Genomic DNA, 25,282 nt, shown 5'->3' with positions numbered 1-25,282 from the left:
ATGAATTTCACGAAATGATAATTGTTGGTTCTTTCATATATCCTGTGGCCACAACATTGTTAAGCCAATATTTAGATCGTTTAAAAAACAAATTGAGCTTTCTTTATCATAATGAAGTTTCCATATTTTACCTAATTCTTCACTTTTGAACGATTTCGATTTTACCATTGTGTTATACAAAGAGCAGATATAATGAGACACTCGGCCGCATACACCTTGAGTTCAAAGCGGTTGGCATTGAGATAAGGTACACCTTATGGGAGAGGGCTGTAAGCCGCTCACTGAATGTCGGTTGAGAGTTGAGAGCAGCTTGTTATAATACTTAGTCGACCACAGTCACTACTAGGAAGTGGGATTTTCCGATACAGGTCGCTTCTGATCTTTTTATGCCTTTCTAATAAGTACTGCCTACCGAATCAAAGTTGTAAGAAAAATCACTTGACAAATTATTTTTTTTATTAATGTAAGAGGTTTATTAATTGGTGTATTTACATATAAAGGTACACAAACTGGTAACAATATGAACATAGTAAAGAAAACGGCAGCTAATTAAAGTTCCAACCGTGTGCCCTACATTTTACAGATTCAAGGACCGCGTGTAAACAAGTTCAGTCGATCGTATCCAACTGCTGTATAAACTTCAAAAGGTTATACCAATAATGTCATGATTGTTGCTAAGCCATTGTTTTGTGCCATTGTAATTGAGCATAATCTTTAAGGTTTTGATTAATAGCAGCTTAGATGCGATCGTTTAAGAAGAAGTATTCGCCTTTAGTTAGAACAGAACCTATCACGCTATATTCGAAACATGTCTAGGCGAACGTTCCATATCTAAAGAAGTCAGTATAAAAACGAAATATTTTTATGCAATATCTATACTTATAACAAATCTGTAGAGAGGTCAATTCTGTATTAAATATATTTCCAAAATAACCATCGGGGGGTGATGATTAGTGATCGATACTGATGCCAAAAATGCAATCAGTAAAATTTTTGTCTGTCTGTCTGTATGTTCGTTATGGAAACAAAAACTACTTGACGGATTTTAATGAAACTTGAAACGTGAAGGGAAAAGTTGGGAAAACGGGAGAAGTTATTCCATTTACTTAATGGTTAAAACTACATAGAAACCATGTACGACGGAAATGTTCTCCTTAAAATTATGTAAAAAATGTACCACGACAGCATATGTCTATCTTTTATGGTTGGCTCACAATAGCACGTGTAACTTTCGATAGCTTAGCAGTTTGGAGCTTTCTTATTATATTTGTCTACTATTACGTTTATAACACCCTCACGCACACTAATTTAAAAAAAGTAATATTAGAAAATTGGATAAGCTGGTGTTTATTATTTCCTCTCTTTGCACAAAGTCCGAATTTAACGCTCGTCGCTGGCAGAAGTTCTAGTTTGTAATAAGACATGGAAACTTAAATAAAACGTAAAATACTTTATTAGATTATACAAAATCTGATTATTATAAATATCCAGCTAAAGCGAAACTTTTATTGTTATGCTTCTGGTAAGTGTTTTCTGATAGAATCTAAATCTGAAACTGAAGTCATTAGTAAACTGTCTACGACAAATTATAGATAATGATATTGTAATGTTAGCTTTAGGGGAAACGAGATAAGATGAAACGGGTCAAAGACAATAATAGTTTCGTAGTTATTCTTTCTATTACATTATTTTAACCGCAATCATTGGAATGGTCAGATTACAGATATTCAATATAAATAAAGTTTTCCTCGAAATATACTCATATTTTGTTAGTTATTTTAAAAGAAATGTTAAAGTTCGATGACCTTATGAGTTATGTTTTCTCTTGAAAGTAAATTGTTTCTGAATGAATCGTCATTGATTAGCGGATCACCATAATTTAAAAGATGAACGTGGAACAACATTCGTGATTGACACAGATGCCGCGAGCTACGTAGATGTCATGTTGATACATAAGGGCAGACTATCGGAAGACCCTTAATATATTCCAATCACGCGTCCCACTATCGACTAACCTACACGCCAGCCAAGATGAACCTCCGGCACAGCACTGAATAAATCAAAATCGATAATTACATCCGTCGTTCAAACAGAAATTCGACAATTTCTTTTTCACAGTTAGCTGGTGTACATCCATAAAACTGTAACTTTAACAGGAACAATAAGAGTGCCTTTGTTCTCTGCTACTCAAATACCATTGACATCGCGGAATTTCTTGTATATGTGTAAAAGCTTATCTACCCAAGTATCCTCAAAAATTTGAAATTACGACGTTGAAGCTGGTTTATGAATTTTTCACTTTGTACTACTTTGTAATGATATTCTCACAAACAAGTTTGAAGTCTTGAGATTTTTGGTGGTGCACGTTGAAAAATGCCTGACTTGACTTTAAAACAAAGTAAGTAACTTGCCTCTATTGTAAGCACTAAATAAGTGAAGTTTTATATTCTAGTAATATTCATAGGTTGTCTTCATCTAAGTATGCAAGTGTACGAAACCTACTGGGAAAATCAACTTGGATTACTTTTTGCAATTTATGTATGTATTTACTATAATAATACCTACTTGAAAAAAACAATATTGTGCATAAGCCATGAAACAATTGTCATGTCTCGACAGTGAATTTTCACATACAAATCTAAACTACACGCATTTTCACTCAGCAGATTTTCCCTATTTTTCGCAGCTACATTACTTGCCAACAAACTAAGGGAACTACTTCATTTATACTCTATCGTATGCCACTTTCATTCTCCGAACATCGTGCTTGAGCCAAAAAATATTTACTTTTACCGCTTTCCAGATATTAAGTTTACGGGACGAATAATTGTATCCACCTTTACAACTTTTACCTGAGATGGTATGCAAGAACTCGTTTGAAATACTTACCAATAATACCGAAATTTCAAATTAGTGGGAATAAATTTCTGCCATACTTTGGTAATATTCAGAACATTTGGAGATACTAGACTTTGATAACAAAATTACACATACGTTTTACTTATCATACATGTACGTGTGTTTACGCCTTCCTTTGGGCACATTAGCACGCTACATTACGTCTCATACGTAATAAAGTTAAATTTTATGTTTAAAGACCATCGTAAGCATAAATTAAACGGGCATCAGTAATTAATCATTTAATTTCGACAAAAATTAAGATGTAATTTAAAGTTTAATCTCTTGGTTTCACCTAAATCACTAAGGCTCTGTAATTTATTGAAATTGTCCTGGAGACAGCCACTTGAATAAATCTTAATTCAATAACATTTATTAGAAATAAGAATATTACATTACAAAGCAATTCAATGTTGCCTATTTTTTAAAGTTTGCTACCCTATTCATCATACTTTTTATTTCCAAATCCTAAACAAATATTCTTTGTATTCAAAGAAAATGCTGAAGTTAACAGTAGAAACTTACTTATAAATATAGATCGTTATTCTTTCTCAAAACACTTAAGTAATTAATATTTTATTTATAGAAATTATGAAGGCACGTTAATGGATATTAAACGCGTCGACACTTTTTGTTTTATTTCAACAAGTAAGAACAATTTTATTTCAAGAAGTTTGCAAAATATAAACAAAAGCGGTCCAACAATACTTATCTTTTGTTTGATTGTCCTGAGAGTTGCTAAGAACGGAGACTCTTGAGTTTATCGCCCAAGACTCAAGACCTAGTCAGCCTAGGTACAGATTCCTATCAGATCACGAGAAAGTCTATCTTAATTAATCGATAAAGATAGGAAAACTTTTTTTCTTTGTTCTTTATCAATCCTAACGTGACCCATTAAGCACAAAATCATGCATTCATCCACTGGCTTATGTTTACCGTAAAATGAAATTGATATGATTAGATTTAACAATTTGTAAGGCATGTTTACCTAAACCCAATATAATCCGTGTTACGAGTTTTAGAAATTAGCCTGCCTCTTCGTATACATAACTTTCAAGCTAAGAATACTTTATGAAATATAAAGCTCTTTTGATGAACGAATTTGTGTGTTTTCTTTTGGTTCGAAATCCAAAGCCAGAACAGACGCTAGTTGATAGTTCAAAGATATTTTTTACAATAGTCGGTAAGAATTTGCTCCAAATCCAACGGAATGCTGAATCATAGAGAATTAGTCGCATGAATAAACTTCGCTGAGATGTTCGGTCTATTATCCATATCTCTAATATGAAAAGGTTTCGGTTCTATACCTACGAATAATGTGAATTGTTCGTGGATTAAAGCAAATTGGTCATCCGTGATCTATTACAGTCAATTTGTCGGATCTTACTTAGAAAGGACACGGTCTAAGTTTGGAACTCAAGTAATGCGATGGTACAAAATAATTCAGTGAACTAGACAACAAACAAATGTGTCGTGGACTTTTTTGTTCCCATTCTTTCACGTTAGCCCCAGGTAAGCTGTTAGGTACGTGCTAAGGCTTTTACGTAATGGTTTAAAGTAGGTACTTACCTGTAAAAGTTCTTAGTTTTGTCTAGAAATACTGGGCGATCTTTTTCAAATTTTACTTAATTTTTTGTAATTTTGGGATATGGCATTAAATTAAAACTGCATCTAGCATCTACCAAAATAAAAGCCATAGTATAAGTAACGACATTGAAAAATTTACTAAGAAGTGTCGAAACTGAAGTCAGTGATTTAAAGATTTCATTAAGACGCAGTTTAAAGTTAGAACATAAATTCAATCTGTCTAGTTACCTTTAATACCGTCTTAGTTGCGAAGGATTTAAGTGCAATTACCTACCTATTTCCTCCAGGAATTGGACCACAGACTCTTGGGACTGTGACTTATCTGTCCTTTAAATCACTGTATTTTAATTAATTGTGATCAATTTTTTTAACTGGCACGTAATTTAGTTATTAAACGTAGTAGTTGTTGTCTTCACTACGATATTTTTATGTTGTTCTCAAGAAAACAAAAAAATTACCACAGACACATACCATGTTATTTATTACACGTTAATGTTGTTTAAACTTTTTTCAATATTTCGTGTGAGGTTCTTTATAAATTATATAATATTCTATCGTTCCACAAAATTTAATTTAATTTTGATTAGTGCGGAATATTAAGCACTCTTATATGAGGTAAGGTACATAATGTACTCTGCGTTAAGTTCTATTTAAAAAAAATGTTAGGTATCTTAGTGATCAACTACAGAACGTTCGCTGTAGTTTGCTCCGAAAGCTATCACGTGCCAAATCAAACAGTATTAGTCGCATGAGTGCACTTTAGTTAGACATATCTGATTAATGTTTGCCACGTCTATACAATGTGAAATGATTTTACCAGGAAAAGTTCTATCAAATATCAACGACGACCTTGTACGTAATTTGAAGGATAACGAAGAAAATCATTTTCCAATAAGGCGCCATACTTGCTACTCAGGTTAAACAATTGTGCGTTAAGTATTTTTAGACAGGTAACTTATTTTTCATAACCTTGATATGTATCTATGCTCTTCAAATGCGTTCTTTTTTTTAAATGGTCGAGGCATCAGTAGCTCAAAAGCAAGTACAGAACGAGTTCTATAAAATATATGCCTGATGAAAAAAATACTGGTACCTGTATTATTAACTTTTTTAAAAAATCGATAACGTCGCAAATGCGATGTTTTAGTTAAATCTTAGTAAATTGTTGTTCTTATAATAGTTTACTAATTAAATTAAAAGCAACTGACCTGCAGTTTGGCGATATAACAAACTTCGACCTATCTTTGAGCTATCATGTTCGTTAAATGAAGTTGAAAATCTTCGTGATTTAATAACATTTACGTCCAGTGATATAATGAGACAGAAGTAAAGGCAAATAGGTCGCGAAGGTTACAACCATGAAATAGCAACTAAAAATCTAAAATGTATTTTTCGTAAAGCTTCTATATATTTTCTTCTTAATTGATTTCTACTCCAAACAATTCTTAATTGTTCTTGCAGAAGTAACGAATAAATAGTTTTCATGTAATTTTCTATTATAACACAATGCTGAAACACATTCTTCTCTGATTTGTTGGTATGTACGCCTAGCAGAAAACATATTAAAGTTTTCACTGATTATGCAACTCATTAGAGATAAATATCTTAATAATGGACTATTTTCCAGAAAAGAATATTGTCCATAGAGAGAGCCTTAGAAATTAAATAAATGATCAATTAGCTATAATTTATAAATGAACTTTTTGTTTTTTTTTTTGGAAAGTAAAGATTTAACACATTCTAACAGTGACTCAGTAGGGCTGGCATTTTCAGTAACTATTCAGAGCTCCTATAAACAAGTGCGTGTATTCTAAAATTAATGTTATAAAAACAACAGATAAATTCAACTGTTTACTTGAGATAAAAATACCGGATGCTATTTGTTTACACGATTAATTCTAGTTTAACGCCTACCTTGTCGATTTGAATGCATTTGTTAGTTATTTTTCTTCCTGTAAGATACATTGCATCAAGTTATCAAAGAATGAGGAAAGTACTTTCCAAGTGTTCGATATAAAAGTTGAGATTGAATGATGTTCTTTTTTAAATATTTATACAGCTTCAGATGTGGTACACTGCAGTTTTATATTTTTATCTAATAACGAAATTCTTGCAATCTACCCAATAAAAAGAATAGTTTGGTTTCTTTCATCTCAAATATCAGTCTGCACTTGGGAGTTTTCCTGGAAAATAAACCTAAGTACTTAGTCGACGCGTATCGTATCCGATAATTCTGAATATTTGGGTAATTTTATACTATCGATGCATATAATTTCCCAATATTTTATTTTTTTGCGAAATAAACTAGAACGAAGCCCTTACATTTTTTTATTAGAAGGTAAAATATCGCTACACATTTATCAAGTTTCTAAAAAGTTGTATACGCAAACTAATTTAAGTGATACCACCAGGCACTTAAGAAACTCTAACGGAAACATGAAACGTTGACTAAGTGTACCTACTTAAACTTATTTAAAAGATACAACAACACCAACATTTCCATTAGCAAGCACCTACTTTTCTTATAGAAATTACATTTATAATGGGAGTAAAATGTAGTCCTTGACATTTTACAACGTTCAGAAAAATATCCGGAAAATCATAAAATTGAAAAAAATGTCCCATCTTTATCACAATACCGTCGACGTACCATAAAATAAGTTCGAAGTATTGTGATCCCCAAATAAGCAGGTATTCAATTCTCCCTATCCGTAAGGGTTATCCAACAAAATATGTGAAAAGGTGGATAGTGAAGTACTATCGGGGACCCTTAGAGAGCCATTAAGATTCTCATATAATAACCTCTATAGTGCTCGAAGCTGTATTGTTTGTTATGTTATTCAATTCTTGAATCTATAACAACTTCCTACTTTTATATCAGGACCATGTTCGAGACTTAATTTGCCTCTTCGGCATTCATGCAAAGGCGTCGTTATCACAGTTAATTAAATTGGTGTGATAGAAACTTAAGTGCATAAGCCATTAACATAAATAAATATTACGTAGTATATAAATGTCGATAGCATTATAAGTACTTCTGATGTTATCGGTTCAAATCAAATGATTTCCTAGTTGTTTTTTTTTTATTGCGCTAAGTAATTTTAACCGTTGAGACATTAAATATATAATAGTAATACTTACACGTTATTCTTCAATATTAAACTTAAACATCACAAAATTAAATTGGTCATCATCACAATAATTAAAAAAACATCATTCGTTTATTGTTAAATTAAACTTCATCTCATGAAAACTTGACTAATATGTTAGTTTTGTTGATATATGATACACTGTAATAACCTTATGTGCATGAAAATAATTCATCGTAACTTTTTACGGAGCGTTGGTTTCGTGTCTGTAGCGGCAAGCGTCAAGGCGAGTCGTGGACCGCGTGTTACCGGTCGGCGCGTCTCATACTGACTGGTCGGAGCGGTATACGCTTGGTTTACTGAATCCAATGTAGCGGCAACTCTCAATGCTTTCCTCTTGACACTTGCCACCCCTAACTCTCAAGTTGATGTTCACGTTTTGAGATCATAAGTGATGAGGTATTCAGACAAGTGCCTCATATTTTTGTTTTTGATCATAAAGAAATTCTTAGCTATAGGGTTATTAATGCTGTAAAGTGTCATTTATTAACGAAGCCCAGAAAAAAAATAAGTCTCATTGATCGAGTTTTGGATCCAATCGTTTCGGGTGAAAACCGTTTCTATTTTTGTAAATAACCGTAATACAGTTTTTGCCAAGTTTGCCAATGATTCTGTTTCCTTCTCTAGGGAATTTAGGGAAAATATAGCAAAGAGCAATCTATCAGTTCTATCTAGGTAATTGATGTATTAGTTACCCGATAATATGTAGGTACGAAACGTAACTAGCGTTTTCACGGATTTTGTCATTTAAATATGTATCTTATCTATGAGTTTATGCACAGCATTTAAAATTATAATTACACTGAAAGCTAGCTGTGAAACAGTTGAATAAACAATGATGTGTGCCGATGAGTGCTATGAAGATTATGTTTACACTCTAGAAGTTTTTTCTTGGTCATGAAATCATGGACTCCAGTTAAGTGACAAGCAATGATAGCCAGAGCGAGACTTGATGACACGATTTTTCAATTCACATCACTGTTCATAAAAATAATTTTGAGAGTAAACAAAATAAAAGTTAATTTATTTTAAGAGGAATTCGAAAGTTTCTATAGAAATCTCTCATCAAAGTACATTTTCCATTTTACATCAACAATTTTCTTGGTAGATAGCAATTTTCATTCGTTTACTCAGGCCGTACTTTTAAGTTTTCCGTATTACAAACGTCGGATTCCGGGAGCCGGGAATAAGATGTTTTGTAATTAAATATTTCTTTTGAAACGTATTGTTGATATTTTTTCATTTTTTTAATAACGTAAAACATATTTTTGATATTTCATATTATGAACTAAAAGGACTTCTAGATAATTTACACCGCAAAAAAACTAAACTAAACAAAATAGGTTAATATCAAACAATAAAACAGTTAAATAAGTGAAAGAAGTCCTCCCCATAGGTGTAGCACCTAAATGAACAAAATGGATCTACTTTCATTCTACGTAGCGCACCTTAAGGGGCATTTTTTATCCTTCCAAGCCTGGTCTAAAGCCGGCCACGTTTCCGAAGCTGTAAAACGTGAAATATAACTCTTCAATATCCGTCGCATGGAGGCGGCTGCCGACGTTGGTAGCTCCACTGGCCACCCACTCGTCTACCACATTTAATTGTTACAAGTTACTTGGTCGTTGTTTAAAACTCTCGTGTCTGCTTAACCATTACTTACGTTATAAATAGATTAGGTATAAACGTCGCCCTTTTGACTTTGTTGATTCGGTTTAGACAAAATCAGATCGAAAAAATATAAACCAAGATAAGGAAATAGAAGCGCTTAAGTTAAAAGTAAGTGTTCCTTCAAGATGAAATTAATAATACCATGAGAAAATCCTAGCTCATGATAATATTCCTTTGTACCTACGTCTAAAAATCTATTAATATCTATAGACTAAGAAAAATCACGAAATCCCGCTATATTTTCTGCGTAAGGTCAAACTTTAGGCATCTCCCACCCACAAATCAGTAGGTGGATCGCCTGGAAAATGTGTTGGTAAGGTTTTTCCTCTTCAGCTAAACTAAGCTAAGAAAATGGCAGTTTGAACACTATGCCTCGAACAACAACTAAGCACTGTTTGATATAAAAGGTATGTACCGTCGAGCTGCTCAATGTTAAGTGGCTTACAAAGTGCAGACTTTAGCCCTAGTTACTTTAACAAAAAAAACTGTAACGCACCATTATCTACTATAACCTTCTGTAGTATTAATATAGTCAGGAAATAGATTATGCCAATTGCGCTTAGTGGGCAAAGAACCAACCTCTCGAGTATGAGGGCGTGGGTTCGATTCCAGGTCAGGCAAGTACCAATGCAACTTTTCTAAGTTTGTATGTACTTTCTAAGTATATCTTGGACACCAATGGCTTATAAAAAGGTGAAGGAAAACATCTTGAGGAAACCTGGACTATATAGTCTGAAAACACCAACCCGCATTGAGCAAGCGTGGTGATTAATGCTCAACCCTTCTCCGTGTGAGAGGAGGCCTGTGCCCAGCAGTGGGACGATAAAAAGGCTGTAACAGAATTGCGCTTATAGTAATATAAACTAATGCCGATCTACAAACTAAGGTCGGTCGCATTGTTAACCTGGTGAACTTTTAAGTCACTCCAATAGATTATGCGTCCTCGCTAAACCTTAATCCTTAAAGCACAAAACTAGTTGTTATAAACTGACCTAGATGTTTTCTACCTACATAATGAGATCCGACAAATAATAATTGATAATCTCTATCGTTCCCTTCAGATCAAATCGCAGTAAAGCTGTTGAGCGGCAATATACGTGCCAGTTACATGCGAATAGGTCTGAATGAAACCTCGCCCTCAAAAAACGTTAAAGCTGGCTTAAGTTATTTTTTGTCATCAAGCGGCATGGATACTGTAGGCGACAAAAGAATAAACACACAGATCCGAAGTCCAGCCCACTGTCTGGCACATTAGCCCCGAAGCTTTGTTCCCTCAACGATCAACGACACAATTAGCGTCATTTATCATTAATCAAGGAGCGTTGCAAATGTAACTTATAATTTGTCCGTTTTTGTGAATCCAGCAATTATAAGTAAATTCAGTTGATTGATTGGATAGATATCCAATTGACATCTGAATAAAGTTATTTTTGGGTGCAACGTTCTAGCATAGACATATAGAAAGAAATGAATTGAGCATTTCCAATCCAGCAAATAAATAAAAATACAGCCAGAAAACTGTGAAAGAGGTAAAGTAAGCCTGAGAAGGTCCTCTCTTCGCGGAGAGTGGTTAATTTCAGAAGGATTTTTCTCGGTCAGTTTTGAATCTACATATATAAGTATCAACTCAATATATACCTTTTTTTTTTTAACGACGTCAAAAATCATCAAATGACCCCTCCCGCTGTGGTTTAGCAGCGGTGAGGGAGTGTCAGACTCTTACTGACTAAAAACCGTCGTGTTCCGTCATAGGCCTTTTATGTGTCAGAGAGCACTTTTAAAAGTAGCTTACTTTCGTCCTTTCCTCTTTCCCACAGATCAGCTATATAAATCTTGCAATGTTTTAACTGTCAGGCAATTATTTATAATGCACGCAATACTAACACAACACTCTCAGCTTTCCTACAATCCTAACATGATAAACAAAAGACGTAATGATATAGTTTGCAGTTCAAACTCCTCGCTTACTTTCGTCCTTTCCTCTTTCCCACAGATCAGCTATATAAATCTTGCAATGTTTTAACTGTCAGGCAATTATTTATAATGCACGCAATACTAACACAACACTCTCAGCTTTCCTACAATCCTAACATGATAAACAAAAGACGTAATGATATAGTTTGCAGTTCAAACTCCACCTCAAAATATGTGTATACGAATAGATTCTTCAGATTTTTAGGCTCATTTCTGTACAATAAACTAAATAGTGAACTAAGCATTTATAGCCTTAACTACTTTAAATGCAGAAAAAGTGTTCGTAATTATCTGCAAAGCCTGTCTTATGATAATACGGAAGACCTACTTACAGTGTGTAAATGAAACTGCTAACGCAAACAATAATAAATAAGTATTAGGTATAAGCAAAGTATGTATTTTAATCGATGTTAGCTATTAAATTTTTTGTATATTAGATTGTCAATTTATGTTGTCAAATTAGCAATTAAGGTCTCTTTTCGCTTGAGACACAGGTTTAACCTAGTTCAAGCAATTATAATGTTAGCACATATGTCTAGATTTTAAGAAATAATGTTGTTTAATGTGAACTTTGATAAATGAATAAATGATTTGAAATGATTTGATTTGATGTACCAGGGCTGCGGTATCTCTTTCGAACAACCCGCAGCCCCGGCAGGCCTTGGCCCTGCTGGGCCCCGCTGGGGTTGCTGACATCTCTTTGAGGAGCGCGTGGAACAACGCGCGCCGTCGACACGGGTCTGTCGTCTGAGCAGACAGAGGGACGATGAGCCACCCGAACTCACCGCCCACAGACCCACGTCTACGGTGGCCGGGAGTCATCACGCGACACCCGGCGCCCATGGTGTCTACCTGGTCCAGCGTGGCGGCCGGGATGAGAGGTGCGCTCAATATATACCTAATATGAACTCTTTGAATACAATACTAAGATCCTCAAGATACCTACAGATTGTTGATACCTACAAATTTAAAAATATTTACGTACGTACTTATGTATTATATTGGTCATATACCTATGTATAATCGTGTCTAGAACATTTACTTACATTCCTGTATTACCATGTTAGAAGAACAATCTTTAAGGCAAATAAGTCACGGCCTCTACATTTGCCTGAAGTTACACTCATAATTTTGCATAATGTAACGAAAATTGAACAAGTCACTTACTTTTTGCATATGATTATTTCAAGTTAATATAATTTCAATCATGCCCGTTCTGTAGGTACTCTGAGAATGAAACAGCAATTCTGACACACGGGTACATTACAGAAAAAAAAATGAATTATTATGTACCTGTCCTGCGAAATGCACAGCATACACTACTTTAAAATGTCACAATTGATTGCTTCAGAGATAGGTCAATATATATCATTTGCAATTCGACGACTTGGCAGGTCACACAGTGAATACCTGTGCATAACAACTTGGCTGAATCTACCTTCCAGCAAAAGCCAGAATGCTATAGGAGTGGAATATCGAACACCTTTGTTGGCTCGAGTCTGTGACAGCGTCGCGTCGCCATGTCTCCAGCGTGTGTAAGTCGATTTAACTAGATCGTATTCTCGTTGGTGTTTGTGGTGGTATTATGTAAGTTTTGGCCCAACTTCCTGTTGTGCAGTAGCTCGAGACTAATCGTGTAGGTGTTCGCATTAATACGTGCCGAATACTACCGAATTTCTTGGGTTTATTTCGACTTAGTAACATCTCTTTCAAAGTTGTTTCTTGTTACTGTTTCTAAATCGAAGTATCTTTAGTCAGTATCTTCTTAGCCAATATCTACCTCATTATATGGGAATAAGTATGGAGTGTACAACAAATAATATTTGGGAAGGGTAGGTACATATTTAAGTTAAACATGAGGCTGAATATACCTATATAAAGATGTCACCACACACACAAATATTATCCCCGATAACTATTATTTTCATACAGGCAATATTTAATTTGTGTTAAGAATATAAAATATGCCTAGATAAGTACCAGTTCATTCACTTTCCTAGTTTTAGGCAACTATCAGAAGCCAAAGAGAGTTGGACATCTATTGAATAGAACACAACACAAAAGGCTCGGATACAAACCAGAATCTCTCAACAGCACTTCAAATACTAACATATAAACAAATATAACTTGGAAACGGTTCAATTCTATCCCTTAGCTGACAGGAGACAATAGAATTGTCGATTGCAGCGTTTCTCGTAATGCACACGATACAAAATTCATCGAATCCATCGAGTCAGACGTTTCTGTAAGCACTTTCACTATCCTAAAATTGACAGTGTTTCAAGACTTGAACTTAGAATTCTATTTAGTTTGATGAATTTATATATGTGCAAGTAGATATACATGAGCATGTTTATAAAAAATCTCAAACACATTTACTCCGAGGGTGATATGAGTACCTACACACATACAGTGAGCTGCACCATTTAACAATAACTTATTGTCAATAAGCAGCCCTTAAATTTCCGCCCATTCGTTAAATTTGCGAAGTCACGACTGAAATAATACAACTACAGCCTTACTTATAAACGTGAATTAAATATAAGGAATACTTAAGGTCTGTTTAAGAAAATTCTTACTTATAAACGTTGCCTAAGCATGTCTTAACTAACATTTAATCACTACTTAAGACTTTAACTAGTGATTAGTTAAAATGTTGCTTAGACGGTGATTAGAGATTTTATAAGTAGGGGGGCAAGTGTTTATGTCGTGTATGAGTAATAAACAGTTTTTGTTTTAATCACCATACTTTATGATGATTTGTCATAGAAATTACAATAACACCTTCATTTTTAGGGTTCCGTACCCAAAGGGTAAAACGGGAACCCTACCCCCTTACTTATAAACGTAAATTAAATATAAGTAATACTTAAGGGCTGTTTAAGAAAATTCTTACTTATAAACCTTGCTTACGGCCGGTTCACACATGTCTCCGTTTTACTGTCCCGTTTTATCGTGTACGTTTTTTTTTCGTCGATGGCGTATGTAGTTGTATACAGAATACTGTGCCATGTGTGAAGTCACTCATACAACTACATACGCCATCGACGAAAAAAAAACGTACACGATAAAACGGAACAGTAAAACGGAGACATGTGTGAACCGGCCGTTAAGCATGTCTTAACTAACATTTAATCACTACTTAAGACTTTAAGTAGTGATTAGTTAAAATGTTGCTTAGAAGGTGATTAGAGATTTTATAAGTAAGGGGGCTATTGTTTTCGCTCCTTTGTCCGTCCGTCCGTCCGTCCGTCCGTCCGTCTCTCACCAGGCTGTATCTCATGAATCGTGATAGTTAGAGAGTTGAAATTTTCACAGATGATGTATTTCTGTTGCCGCTATAACAACAAATACTGAAAACTAGAATAAAATAAATATTTCGGGGGGCTCCCATACAACAAACGTGATTTTTTTGCTCATTTTTGCTCGATATCCATAAATATATGTAGGTATATAGAATATTAGTTTGGATGGTACGGAACTCTACGTGCGCGAGTCCGACTCGCACTTGGCCGGTTATTTATGAATTGTTTTCACTCTCTACAATAATACATTTTGGGCATTCATTTCCCATTTGATATTTTATTTCTGGATTTGAAAGCCCTAAAATGTTCCTAAGTGTTTCGCCTTAATGGATATCCGTTTGCCGCAGGAATTTAAAAACCTCGTTTTGTTGTGGGCAGAATGCAAATTACCCTTTATGATTTGTAGTCAGTCGTATAGGTACCTAGGCTGCTGTAGACATAGGTAAGTTGTATCTAGGTACCTAGCATCAAAAACAATTAAGTTCACAATTTTAAATGATTTCGAAAAAGGCTTTTGGTAAAATGTTTTTGGAAAATTATTTTATTTACTTACCTAGGTATTTCAAATGAATATCTTTAGAAAAAATACGGAAAGCTTCTAGTCTCCATATTTTGCACTTACCTACCTATCTTTGGCTATACACAATATGGACTATTTCATAGAACGGAATCTTAATGAGAATCCGCTGGGAAATCTGGTAGGTACTACAGAAATACGAGCAACAAAAGTGTCTGTACAACTGCCCTCGATAGCATAAATAAAAAGTCAGGGAAGACAAATAGGTTCATCTATGGCACATCGTTACAAATGTCAACGCGCTGGGGAACTAACACGAACGAATACAGGAATTGATAACTGTAAGGAATATTAATTGTAGGTAAGTAGAAACGATCGATCGATCGATCTCAGTGGCGTGCACTTGGAGAGGCCTATGTCCAGCAGTGGACTGCTATAGGCTGATGATGATGATGATGAAGTAGAAACGTAGAAATTATTAATTAGGAAGACATCATGCATGCATATTAAGAAAGACAATGCATAGGAAGATTTTTATGTGTACCTACTCAATTAGGGGTACCTAAGTATGTGAAATGAGCGTGTAGGTACCTACCTACTTGTATCAAATAGGCAGTATCCCGTGACGTAGAGCGGAAACAAATCCAGGATTTATTTTTATTGATGTCAGAGTTTCATGGGTCGACATAATCCCATTGTTAGATTTGGACTCTGGCCTACTTAGCGCCACGGTCGCGTCGCGCCGCGCTTCCGACCGTAATCCGCATACTATGGTCAACTCACAAAAAGCTCCAATAATTTATCAAGCAGCCCGTCTATCCCTGGAAGCGGAAAACTCAGAATTGTTTCCTTTATATTTTTACTCCGCCCGCACCCATGATTTTCGTTAATTAAATGACTTGCTGCGAATTTCTATAACCGATTTATCCTTTTTTACGATTGGAGATTGAATTTGAACATTAGCTACATAAGACTATATTAGATCGGTTACTCCTGAATTTCCGCTATCGTTTTCGCTTCCGCTGCTGCTGTCGCTGCCGCTGTCCGCTGTAACGTGGTGTCTCTCACACAACTAGTAGATGTGTAATGTAGCCTGTAGTGATTGTGACAGATTGTGATCATACATTTTAACCGCAGACAGAAGTGACACAACGCATGCTCAAATGCTGGCTATCTAAATTGTTTAATACATTACTACTCTAGTCCAACAATATTAATTACATTGGTATATATGTTACCGTAAGATTACAAACATCGTTAGATTACAATCTATCTCGAGAGATTGTAAACTGTCGAATTATTGTGAACCGTAACATCTGATTGCAATTTAACGCATTATTTTTCGCTATATTATAATCTATCGATGAGAAATTGTCAAATTGTCAACTGTCCGAAAGCTCTCTCTGATTGGTCAGTCTTTTTGTAAGATCGACCAATCACGACCAGCCGTTCTGTTCCCATGGAGTTCCCGTAGAGTTAGGAATGAAATAGAGGTGTCAGTTAAATAAAATAAATGCTCTTCAAAAATTCTTCAAGTATTAAATTTATATAAAAATAACTCTTATAAAAATACAGTTAGGTATTTTGTCTTCAAATACAAACTAATATTTAAAAATAAAATAAAAGGGGTGCTAATTAAACAGGCTTCTTTTTAATATCATTATTCGCCCCCAAAAATGTATGTTGCCTTCTAAATTACTAAGTCAGCCACAATTAATAAAGCGTCGAGCATCTAAATAATACTATCTTAGCCACGAGTTATCTTCCACTCTAAATACAACTCAGCATGATGGTTATTTTTTTGCATCTAAATTTGTAGCATGCATTCTAACAGTAAACTTCTTAAATACTATTAAATGACATCATAAAAATATTTATTTACCTTCTAATTTTTTAACTCGTACCTACTGAGTTTTTTGTTTAAAATATAACACATCCCATATTAATTGACCCAGCATGGAAGTAAGCATGCAACATGCAGCAAGCATAACTTCTGTCACGGCTCCGGCGCTGCGGGGCTCCGGCGGTCCCATGCGAGCTTATCGTCGCAGATGGTTTTCACGCTCACCACCGCAGCTTCGGCTTGCTGGCCGGCTGAGCCGGCCAGCCTCAGCCGCGGCGGCGAGCGCTGAAACTACCTGCGCCTCAGCTCGCAGGCCGCCTCGCCCCTCCGCGCCTACGCGGTTTTGAATTGCACTCTAGGGGTAGGGCAGACAAGACTACGTGGAGTCGGTTTTGCAGCGATTCGTTTTCGTCACTAACTTCAATTTTTAATACAATTTTTAATTGTGTGTAATTTGAGTCTTAAAAATTAAGTACAATTTTTGATTTTATAAAAAATTAAACCGTCACTTATTTTTGCACGTCAAAGAGCTGTGACACCGGGAGTTGCAAAGAACATTGTCTTTTTTGACGTTCTACCAATCAGCGCGCAAGATGCATTCCGTTCTACGCCAGTTGACAATTTGACCGCTCTACATCGCTCTCGATCTTACAAAAAGACTGACCAATCAGGGAGAGCTTTCGGACAGTTGACAATTTGACAATTTCTCATCGATAGATTATAATATAGTGAAAAATAATGCGTTAAATTGCAATCAGGTGTTACGGTTTACAATAATTCGACAGTTTACAATCTCTCGAGATAGATTGTAATCTAACGATGTTTGTAATCTTACGGTGACATATAGATACCTATCTATACTATCTAATAATTATAATAAAGAGGAAACATTTTTTGTTTGTATGTTTGTGCCCCAAAGCTCCGAAACTATTGTACCGATTTGAAAAATTGATTCACTGTTGGAAAGCTATAGGTGTACCTACTCTTCCCGAGTAACATATAGGTAGAGTATATTTTGAAGCCTATTCATGTCAAATCTGTCATCCTTATAAAAGGAGATGGCCAAATTTTCATAGTAAAAAAACCCAGAATCGACAGCAACGAAATGGGTACCAATGGGTTCATTATGATAGACTTTTGATGGTGCCAAAAAGTCAAGCCTGAAATCCATGGGGTATAGGAGCTGTACCATATTTTCACAAAAATAGGTTATGTTGAACTTATGTTGATTTTAAAGATTATTTACATAAAGGACCTAAAAAACAAGGAACATTAACATTATACATGCGAATAGTAATATCCCCATAGTTACAGAGTTTGCCTGGTAATTAAAAGGTCTTGAGTTTGACCCCCACCCATTGCACTATTCACATGAACCACTCCAGATACGATTAAGTACCCTTTCTTTTCTTTCCTACTTGAAGAGGTTTCCCTGTTAAAAAACTTCGTGTAAACTTCTGAACTGGCAAAGGTTAGTAAAAAAAACTTAAAAGTAAAAAAAAAAAGTTTTTTTGTATTTTTTTTTAGCTTTTTAGTCACTATTCGCATACGTGAAAAGTTCTCGTCAATGCGAATAATATAAGCCCAAACACTAGGTTGTTAATATTTACCATTGCCGAGTTCCCTTTACCTTCTCTTTTCTCCATCATCAGGTCAGCTCTAAACCTTCACTCGTGTATAGTGCTAACAGACATACACCTGAGTGTAAAGTTTTTTACCCTATGCACAACTTCTAATGAACAGCAAACACAAAGGTTAAGCTTTTTTATGTACTAAAATCTTAATCGAAAAAACCGTGTAAAAAGAGAACCCCATGGTTTTTAGATGATATGAAATACTTTTTGTAATCTACAAATTATACTGAATCCAACCATACATACGAAGTTTCTGTCGACTCTGGGTTTTTTTTTTGGCCATCTCCTTTGTGTAGATATAACATAAAATACGCGCGCGTAATTGTAATTATTTGTAGTTTTGACGACAATATTTCACTGCTTTCGTACAGTAACATTTTACCTACTACCCGTTTTCTAGAGAGCCACATCTGTACCAAATGTTTTTTAGTCTATGATTACAAAATGGCGAGTTGTGCAGATAAACAATTAATTTTAATATAAAATTATAGCTATTCAAACTAGTACTTTTATTTTTCGCTTGAATAATATTACATAAACAAATTAGATTACGCTATTTGGGTCCTGATTTACTCATACCCATCCAATCTGAAGCCATGTAAAAATCTTACTACTGTCTGCTCCTAAGTTGAAAGTTAAATTGAATGTCACAAAATATTCCTCGGAACGTTCTGTCTATAAAGTTATGTAATCGATGTATTTCATAAAAAAATAAGGGAGTGCCATCAGGATCCATAGCGCAGAACGTCACGTCGCGCGTCGTCGCTCTGGCTCAAATGCCTTGGTTCCATAACATCAAAAATAAAAAAATCGATTTACAAGATTTGGCATGGCATGGTTTGCCGATTGCCGGCTGTTACTTACTGTGTCAATTTTCGTTTTCTAAAAGGAAAATTGTATTAAAATAATAATGTATCTATCAGTTCAGTAACATAAGTTACATTAATAGAACTACTCTTGCTAGAGTTAATTAATACAGAACTTGAAACAGGAAAGTGGTATTATACAAAATGTGTCAGTTGATGTTTTACATCGTCGTTTCAATATTTTCTGTGTTAAAAACTGCCACTGGTTTGGGGGAAATAATTTACGCGATAAATGCTGGTGGTCCATCGCACACTGATATATATGGAATACATTACGAAAAGGATCCTTTGCAAGGAAGAATCGGTACCGCTTCTGATTATGGTAAACAACTGGTAATGATCGGTAGAGTGAACCCCAAAGATGAGATATTGTATCAAACTGAGAGATACCATCACAGCACATTCGGCTACGATATCCCAGCAAACAGAGACGGCGACTACGTGCTCGTGCTGAAGTTCAGTGAAGTGTACTTCAATGCCCCTAACATGAAAGTGTTTGATGTGGTACTAAATGGAGACCACACCATTGTTGCTGACTTAGACATTTTTGACAAAGTTAGCCGCGGTGTTGCTCATGATGAGTATGTACCTTATTCAATCAAAAATGGTAAACTGTATTACAATGAGGAAGAATCTGATATAAGAGGAGGAAAAATTAAGGTAGAATTTATTAAAGGTTACAGAGACAATCCTAAAATTAATGCTTTATATGTAATGAGAGGCACTATTGATGAAGTACCTAAGCTGCCTCCATTGGTGTGGCCAGAAAATGAAACTGAAGAACCCAGGGATGAGGTTGAAGAAAAAAGCTCCAAATCCCGACGTGCCAGTGGGCCCAAACAACCAGATCCATACTCTATGGATGAGAGCTCTGTGTTAATCCCAGTGTTCATCACTATTGGCGCTTTCATTCCACTTTTATTCTGCCTCTGTAAACTATAATCTCTGCTTGATTATAATTCTTATATTGTTTTTGTGTGATTGTATGCTGTTTAGTATATTTTTATTTATTGTGGGTAATGATATATTTTATTTGAATAAATCATATTGACATTATTTTCAAGCACTTAATCAAAGCTCAATGGTGATAGTACAAAGCCAACAAATGCAAAATGACTAGTGCCCGTCCCATGTTGAAATATTAATTAAATTCTACACTATGCGCACACAACATGTGCTGATCAGATGCACTTTATGTAAATAAATAACTTGAGTTTATTTAAAATAGATCTTTTTCTTCATATTTCATTTCCACCTTCTTTATTTATTGATTACCCTAGTACCTTATAATAGAAACTTGGTCATGTTTCATTCATTACACTATTAAATCCTTAAATTAAAAAAATAAAACACTGGGGGTTTCAACTATTGGTTTAGTCATTTATGCAGCTGTTTAAATAAAATTATATACTGAAATAATAATGCACTTTGAACATAATTCAAAACTTATTTATTATACAGTCTCACATACAATATATTTCTTTAAATATGCCCAGCATAGCATCTTCCAGTATTTTAGCAGAAATGCATTTAGTTCACCATTCTAATATTACTTCTATAATACAGGTTTTAGAGCCAGGTACCTGTATTGAGCTATAAAAATTGTCTCTTTATAAGTTGATATGAAAGGGAGCTCTTGACAAAAACTTCCTACAGCCTTTATGGTCCTCCATACTGTCTTCCTATTTTGATTTTTTGAGCAAGCTTTACAATCCTGCGTAATCTGAAAAAAAAAATCATGCATTCAATTTTATGTTATCATTACACACAGTACCTATACCTTGTATACAAAAAAGGAACAAGAAATATAACGAGTCGCTCTATAAGCATTTACGCGAACACAGGTGCAATCTTCATTCCCGCACTCCGACGACGGCAATTCCACGCGACCACAGGGAGTTCAGGCGCATGCAAGGGTTATCAATCACCAACTTTCAGACTTTCCAAAACCCACAAATCCATTTTAGTCCGAACCGGGAATCGAACCCGAGACCCCTTGCACAGCAATCGCGCTATGCGAATATTACTAGACCCCAACCAACGATTAGTCTGAAAAACAGTATTTGAAGTAAACAAACTAATACCAAAACAGGAGCGAAATAGTACCCAGAAGTGGATATACCTACTTCTGCAAAAAAATGGCGACCTGACGTAGCACGGACAAAATAGCCTGCAGGTACCTACAATAATTCCGATAGGCTATCGCCGGTGCCGCACGAACACCTATAAAAACGGAAGGTTGATGTGGCATTCGCGACTTAACGGGGCCTTATTTCACCATAATTAGTAGGTACAGGTACCTATACAGGGTACCTACCGATATTCTTGATAAGAATAATAATTACACCTAGATACGCTGAATTATGTCTCAACTTACGCATTCGACGTCCCATGTACTTTATATTCACATTTTCCTTCATTATTTTGGAAAAATCCTCGTCTGCATTTATTCTTTACTTGTGAAATTGCTTCGTTCGTGATATTTAAAGATTCTGGAATTATTGTCGTGGGGACAACCACAATCGGCGGTAGCGTTGTAACAACATCGTTGTTAATAGTCTGATTCAACGCTGGTTCAGTTACCTCCATACTAACAACAGTACTATTTTTGAATTCTTCTGTAGTCCGGTCAGGTAAAGCTGTCGTCGAAGTACTCGCATTGTGTTGCGTCTCAATGTTTATTGTTGTGTTTGCTGCGTTTAACGGTTTTGGTGTTGTACCGTTCTGCGGTTTTATCGTCATTTCTGAGTAATCGTACGCGTAATCATAATCCTGTAAATTGAATACATCACCATGAAATTACTGCATTGTAAACAAGTCGTATCTACAAAAATATTTGCAAAACTGCGGGCAAAACAGGAGTTGATTAAACGTTACGATTTAACGTCAGCTCTAAATTCCAGATTATTTTACAGTAGGCCCTAATTGTGCCACAATATAGGTATATAAATAATTGGTATAGTAAATTATATTTATAATGAACATAAACATACCACATATTCTTCTTTTCCTCCTTTTAGTAGAGCAATGATATTAATGTTCTTCAAACCAATTTGTACATTTAGATCTCCCGTTTGTCTCTGATCAAAGCTGGATGTGCAATCGGTTGTTCGCAACAAAAGAGAGCACAAAGTCAAAACAAGAACGAATAATTCACACATTTTCTACAAGAAGTTTGCCTATGTACGATAAAGTGGGAATTGCGATCGAGTCCCGTGGTCATGCGCGACTGGCCTGAGCCACCGGTTGCCCTGCTCTCTGCTTAAGCACAAAGTTATTTCCAACAACTTTAACAGTTATTTCAAGTAACTGTGGGAAGGTCGATAGCCTCAGCCGGTGCACTGCGTCTTCAGATTGCGTAATAATCGCAGATTCTGTACTTATTTGTTATTTTTTAAATTAACTAGAACATAAAGCAGATAAACACTCAATGTGATGTCGCACGTAAAAGGTTTGATAGATGGGACCAAAATAGCGCCAATCTATACTCAATTATTTTTATTTATTATCTAAACCTGCGTGTAGGGTTGAACCTTAGCGAACCTGTTGCACACAGACTGGTTTATGAGCTGGTAGATAAAATAATCAATTCGTTGTACTTACCTACCTGTTCCAATCGATCGACTAGATTGGTTGAAATTCGACTCATACAAGTAAAATATGAATACTGGATTGAAAATCAGTACCTGCAGCATAGTTTCATCATTTCTTGTAGGTGCCTAGTAATTTGTTGAACACGGTTTGCACTGTATGTTACCGATACCAAATGTAATAAAATGACAATACCATTAAAATAGTAGATAACATTTGCCTGGGCAGGTACTCGTAAGTTATTTAATTACTCAACTGTTTTTTTACAAACTCATTAATTGCTTATAGGTAAGTAGTTAAGTACCTGCTTGCTGTTTCTCGCGGTTCCTTTATCCGCGTCCCGGTGGAACTACTCAAGTAGGAAGTAGATTCCTACCTATTTGAGTTTATTAATTACTTAGTTCATAAAAATATTTTCTGTTTCTAATTTAGGTTGTAGAAAGAATTAGTATCCATGTATAAGACCACATCTTAACTCTGAACCAAGGCTTGCCAAACCAATGTTTTGAAATTAACAGGGTTCTCAGAAATATGTTCAAGATTAATATATATTTATTTCGCCGTCAAAAACTGTATAGATTTGGCCAAAAATTGTTTGAGACTAGCCAATTTGGGCATTCAGCGCCTTAATAGCAAATTGAATATGACTGCCTAACTGACTTCAACGACATTAATTTAACAATAGCTAGGTACATAAAATATCAAACAACATAATTAATAATTATAGTTGACTTGCTGAATCAATCTTTGTTAAGTGTCGAAATCAACTGGTTAAAAAACACCGCGGCCAACAGCCAGCAGACGATAATCCAATTATTTTTATCTTAATCACCACTCCTATTGTATACCAGACGAAATGCTAACATTGTATGTATGTTATGGACCATGTGATTAATTCGGGCATTATTTATAATGCCCGAGCATTATGAATAATGTCTAGCTTTATCGGGCCAAGTGATTAATAACTATCTTAACTTCATTATTTATCACATTGCACGGGCATTATTATATTGCTACATGACAGTTGGGCAATTTGATAATAAAGCTATATTTTATGCGGTGCGAGGGTGGCAGTTGTTCTAAAAAATAAATCCTGTTACTTGCTACATATTTTATGATTATTGTTTTAAATTATATGTTCTATTTTAATGGGAAATTATAAGTCTAGGCACAAAACTATTAATTGGACAATTGTCATCTAATTTACTAACTCGGCCTCGTTTTTCTTGATCGCATTTTTCTTGGCTCGTTTTTTTATGGTAGAATTTAATTTGGATTCAAAACATTGTATTAAAAACTGAACTTAGTGACGAAAACGAATCGCTGCAAAACCGACTCCACGTAGTCTTGTCTGCCCTACCCCTAGAGTGCAATTCAAAACCGCGTAGGCACGGAGGGGCGAGGCGGCCTGCGAGCTGAGGCGCAGGTAGTTGAAGCGCTCGCCGCCGCAGCTGAGGCTGGCCGGGAGCCGGCCAGCAAGCCGAAGCTGCGGTGGTGAGCGTGAAAACCATCTGCGACGATAAGCTCGCATGGGACCGCCGGAGCCCCGCAGCGCCGGAGCCGTGACAGAAGCCATGCTTGCTGCATGTTGCATGCCTACTTCTATACTCTGTCAATTGATATGGGATGTGTTATATTTAGTTTATTTTAAGTGAAATGTCTATAACAATAAAAAAATGAAATTAAATATGTTTGTATTACTTTGCCCAAAAGGTTTGCCCAATATGTATAGTGCCCGGTCAATTTGATTGTTTGAATAATTATTATCAAATTGCACTCTCATATTGGGCATTATTCATAATGACCGGGCATTATGTATACTGCCCAATTTATCACTTGGTCCATAACATGTACATTTTATTTGCACAGCAAACTGCGAACCCCTTTATGCTGTCGGTAACATACTCTTACATTATCACTTTATAACGAACTGTAATTAAGGAAGGATAAGCTATGTCGAGTAACGATAAGCGAACAATAGAGAAATTAGGTTCATAACAATAAAACGACCAACTGGATTATTCAGGTATTTATCCTTCCTTGTAAACTACTAAAGGCTAACTTTATGTCATGATGTAAAATTGGTTAGGTAATAGGTACCTAAGTATAAACATTTCCGACCACAATGGCTCAAAGAGAGGAATAATACTATAATGTATTCACGGAGACGAGTTAGTATAGCGCCTTCTCTATTGCACATTTTCATACAAATGACAAAGACAAAAAAAACTTTTTTAGGATCAGTGG

General features: G+C 35.3%; 3 protein-coding genes across 3 annotated transcripts in view; 1 reads left to right on the top strand and 2 right to left on the bottom strand.

Annotated features, from left to right (window-relative positions):
- Window positions 1–7,899, bottom strand: part of LOC124631356 (G-protein coupled receptor dmsr-1-like) — a 36,752-nt gene extending 28,853 nt beyond the window's left edge. The window contains exon 1 of the mRNA XM_047165719.1: window positions 7,627–7,899. The gene's annotated coding sequence lies outside the window, so the exon portion shown is untranslated. The remainder of the gene's footprint in view (window positions 1–7,626) is intronic.
- Window positions 7,900–19,386: 11,487 nt separating this feature from the next.
- Window positions 19,387–20,669, top strand: LOC124631339 (malectin-B). The gene has a single exon (XM_047165691.1). It carries the CDS (start codon window positions 19,589–19,591, stop codon window positions 20,384–20,386), a length of 798 nt encoding a protein of 265 aa, XP_047021647.1. The 5' UTR covers window positions 19,387–19,588; the 3' UTR covers window positions 20,387–20,669.
- Window positions 20,670–20,875: 206 nt separating this feature from the next.
- LOC124631340 lies at window positions 20,876–24,009 on the bottom strand. Its single transcript, XM_047165692.1, has 3 exons — window positions 22,438–24,009; window positions 21,822–22,216; window positions 20,876–21,167 (listed from the first exon to the last, which is right to left on the bottom strand). The coding sequence occupies exons 1-3, from the start codon at window positions 22,603–22,605 to the stop codon at window positions 21,104–21,106; spliced, it is 627 nt and encodes a 208-aa protein (XP_047021648.1). The 5' UTR covers window positions 22,606–24,009; the 3' UTR covers window positions 20,876–21,103.
- Between the last annotated feature and the right edge of the window lie 1,273 nt (window positions 24,010–25,282).

The sequence above is a fragment of the Helicoverpa zea genome, chromosome 6 (assembly GCF_022581195.2).
Source record: "Helicoverpa zea isolate HzStark_Cry1AcR chromosome 6, ilHelZeax1.1, whole genome shotgun sequence".
NCBI lineage: Eukaryota > Metazoa > Arthropoda > Insecta > Lepidoptera > Noctuidae > Helicoverpa > Helicoverpa zea.
This window is presented reverse-complemented; position numbering and strand designations above follow the sequence as displayed.

Excerpts from the sequence above, each read along its gene's own strand:
- LOC124631339 (XM_047165691.1), top strand. The coding sequence starts at position 19,589 with ATGTGTCAGTTGATGTTTTACATCGTCGTTTCAATATTTTCTGTGTTA.
- LOC124631340 (XM_047165692.1), bottom strand. The coding sequence starts at position 22,605 with ATGTGTGAATTATTCGTTCTTGTTTTGACTTTGTGCTCTCTTTTGTTG. Across the intron at positions 22,217-22,437 it reads GAGGAAAAGAAGAATATGTG|GATTATGATTACGCGTACGA; the intron begins GTATGTTTATGT and ends TTCAATTTACAG. Across the intron at positions 21,168-21,821 it reads GTACATGGGACGTCGAATGC|ATTACGCAGGATTGTAAAGC; the intron begins GTAAGTTGAGAC and ends TTTTTTTTTCAG.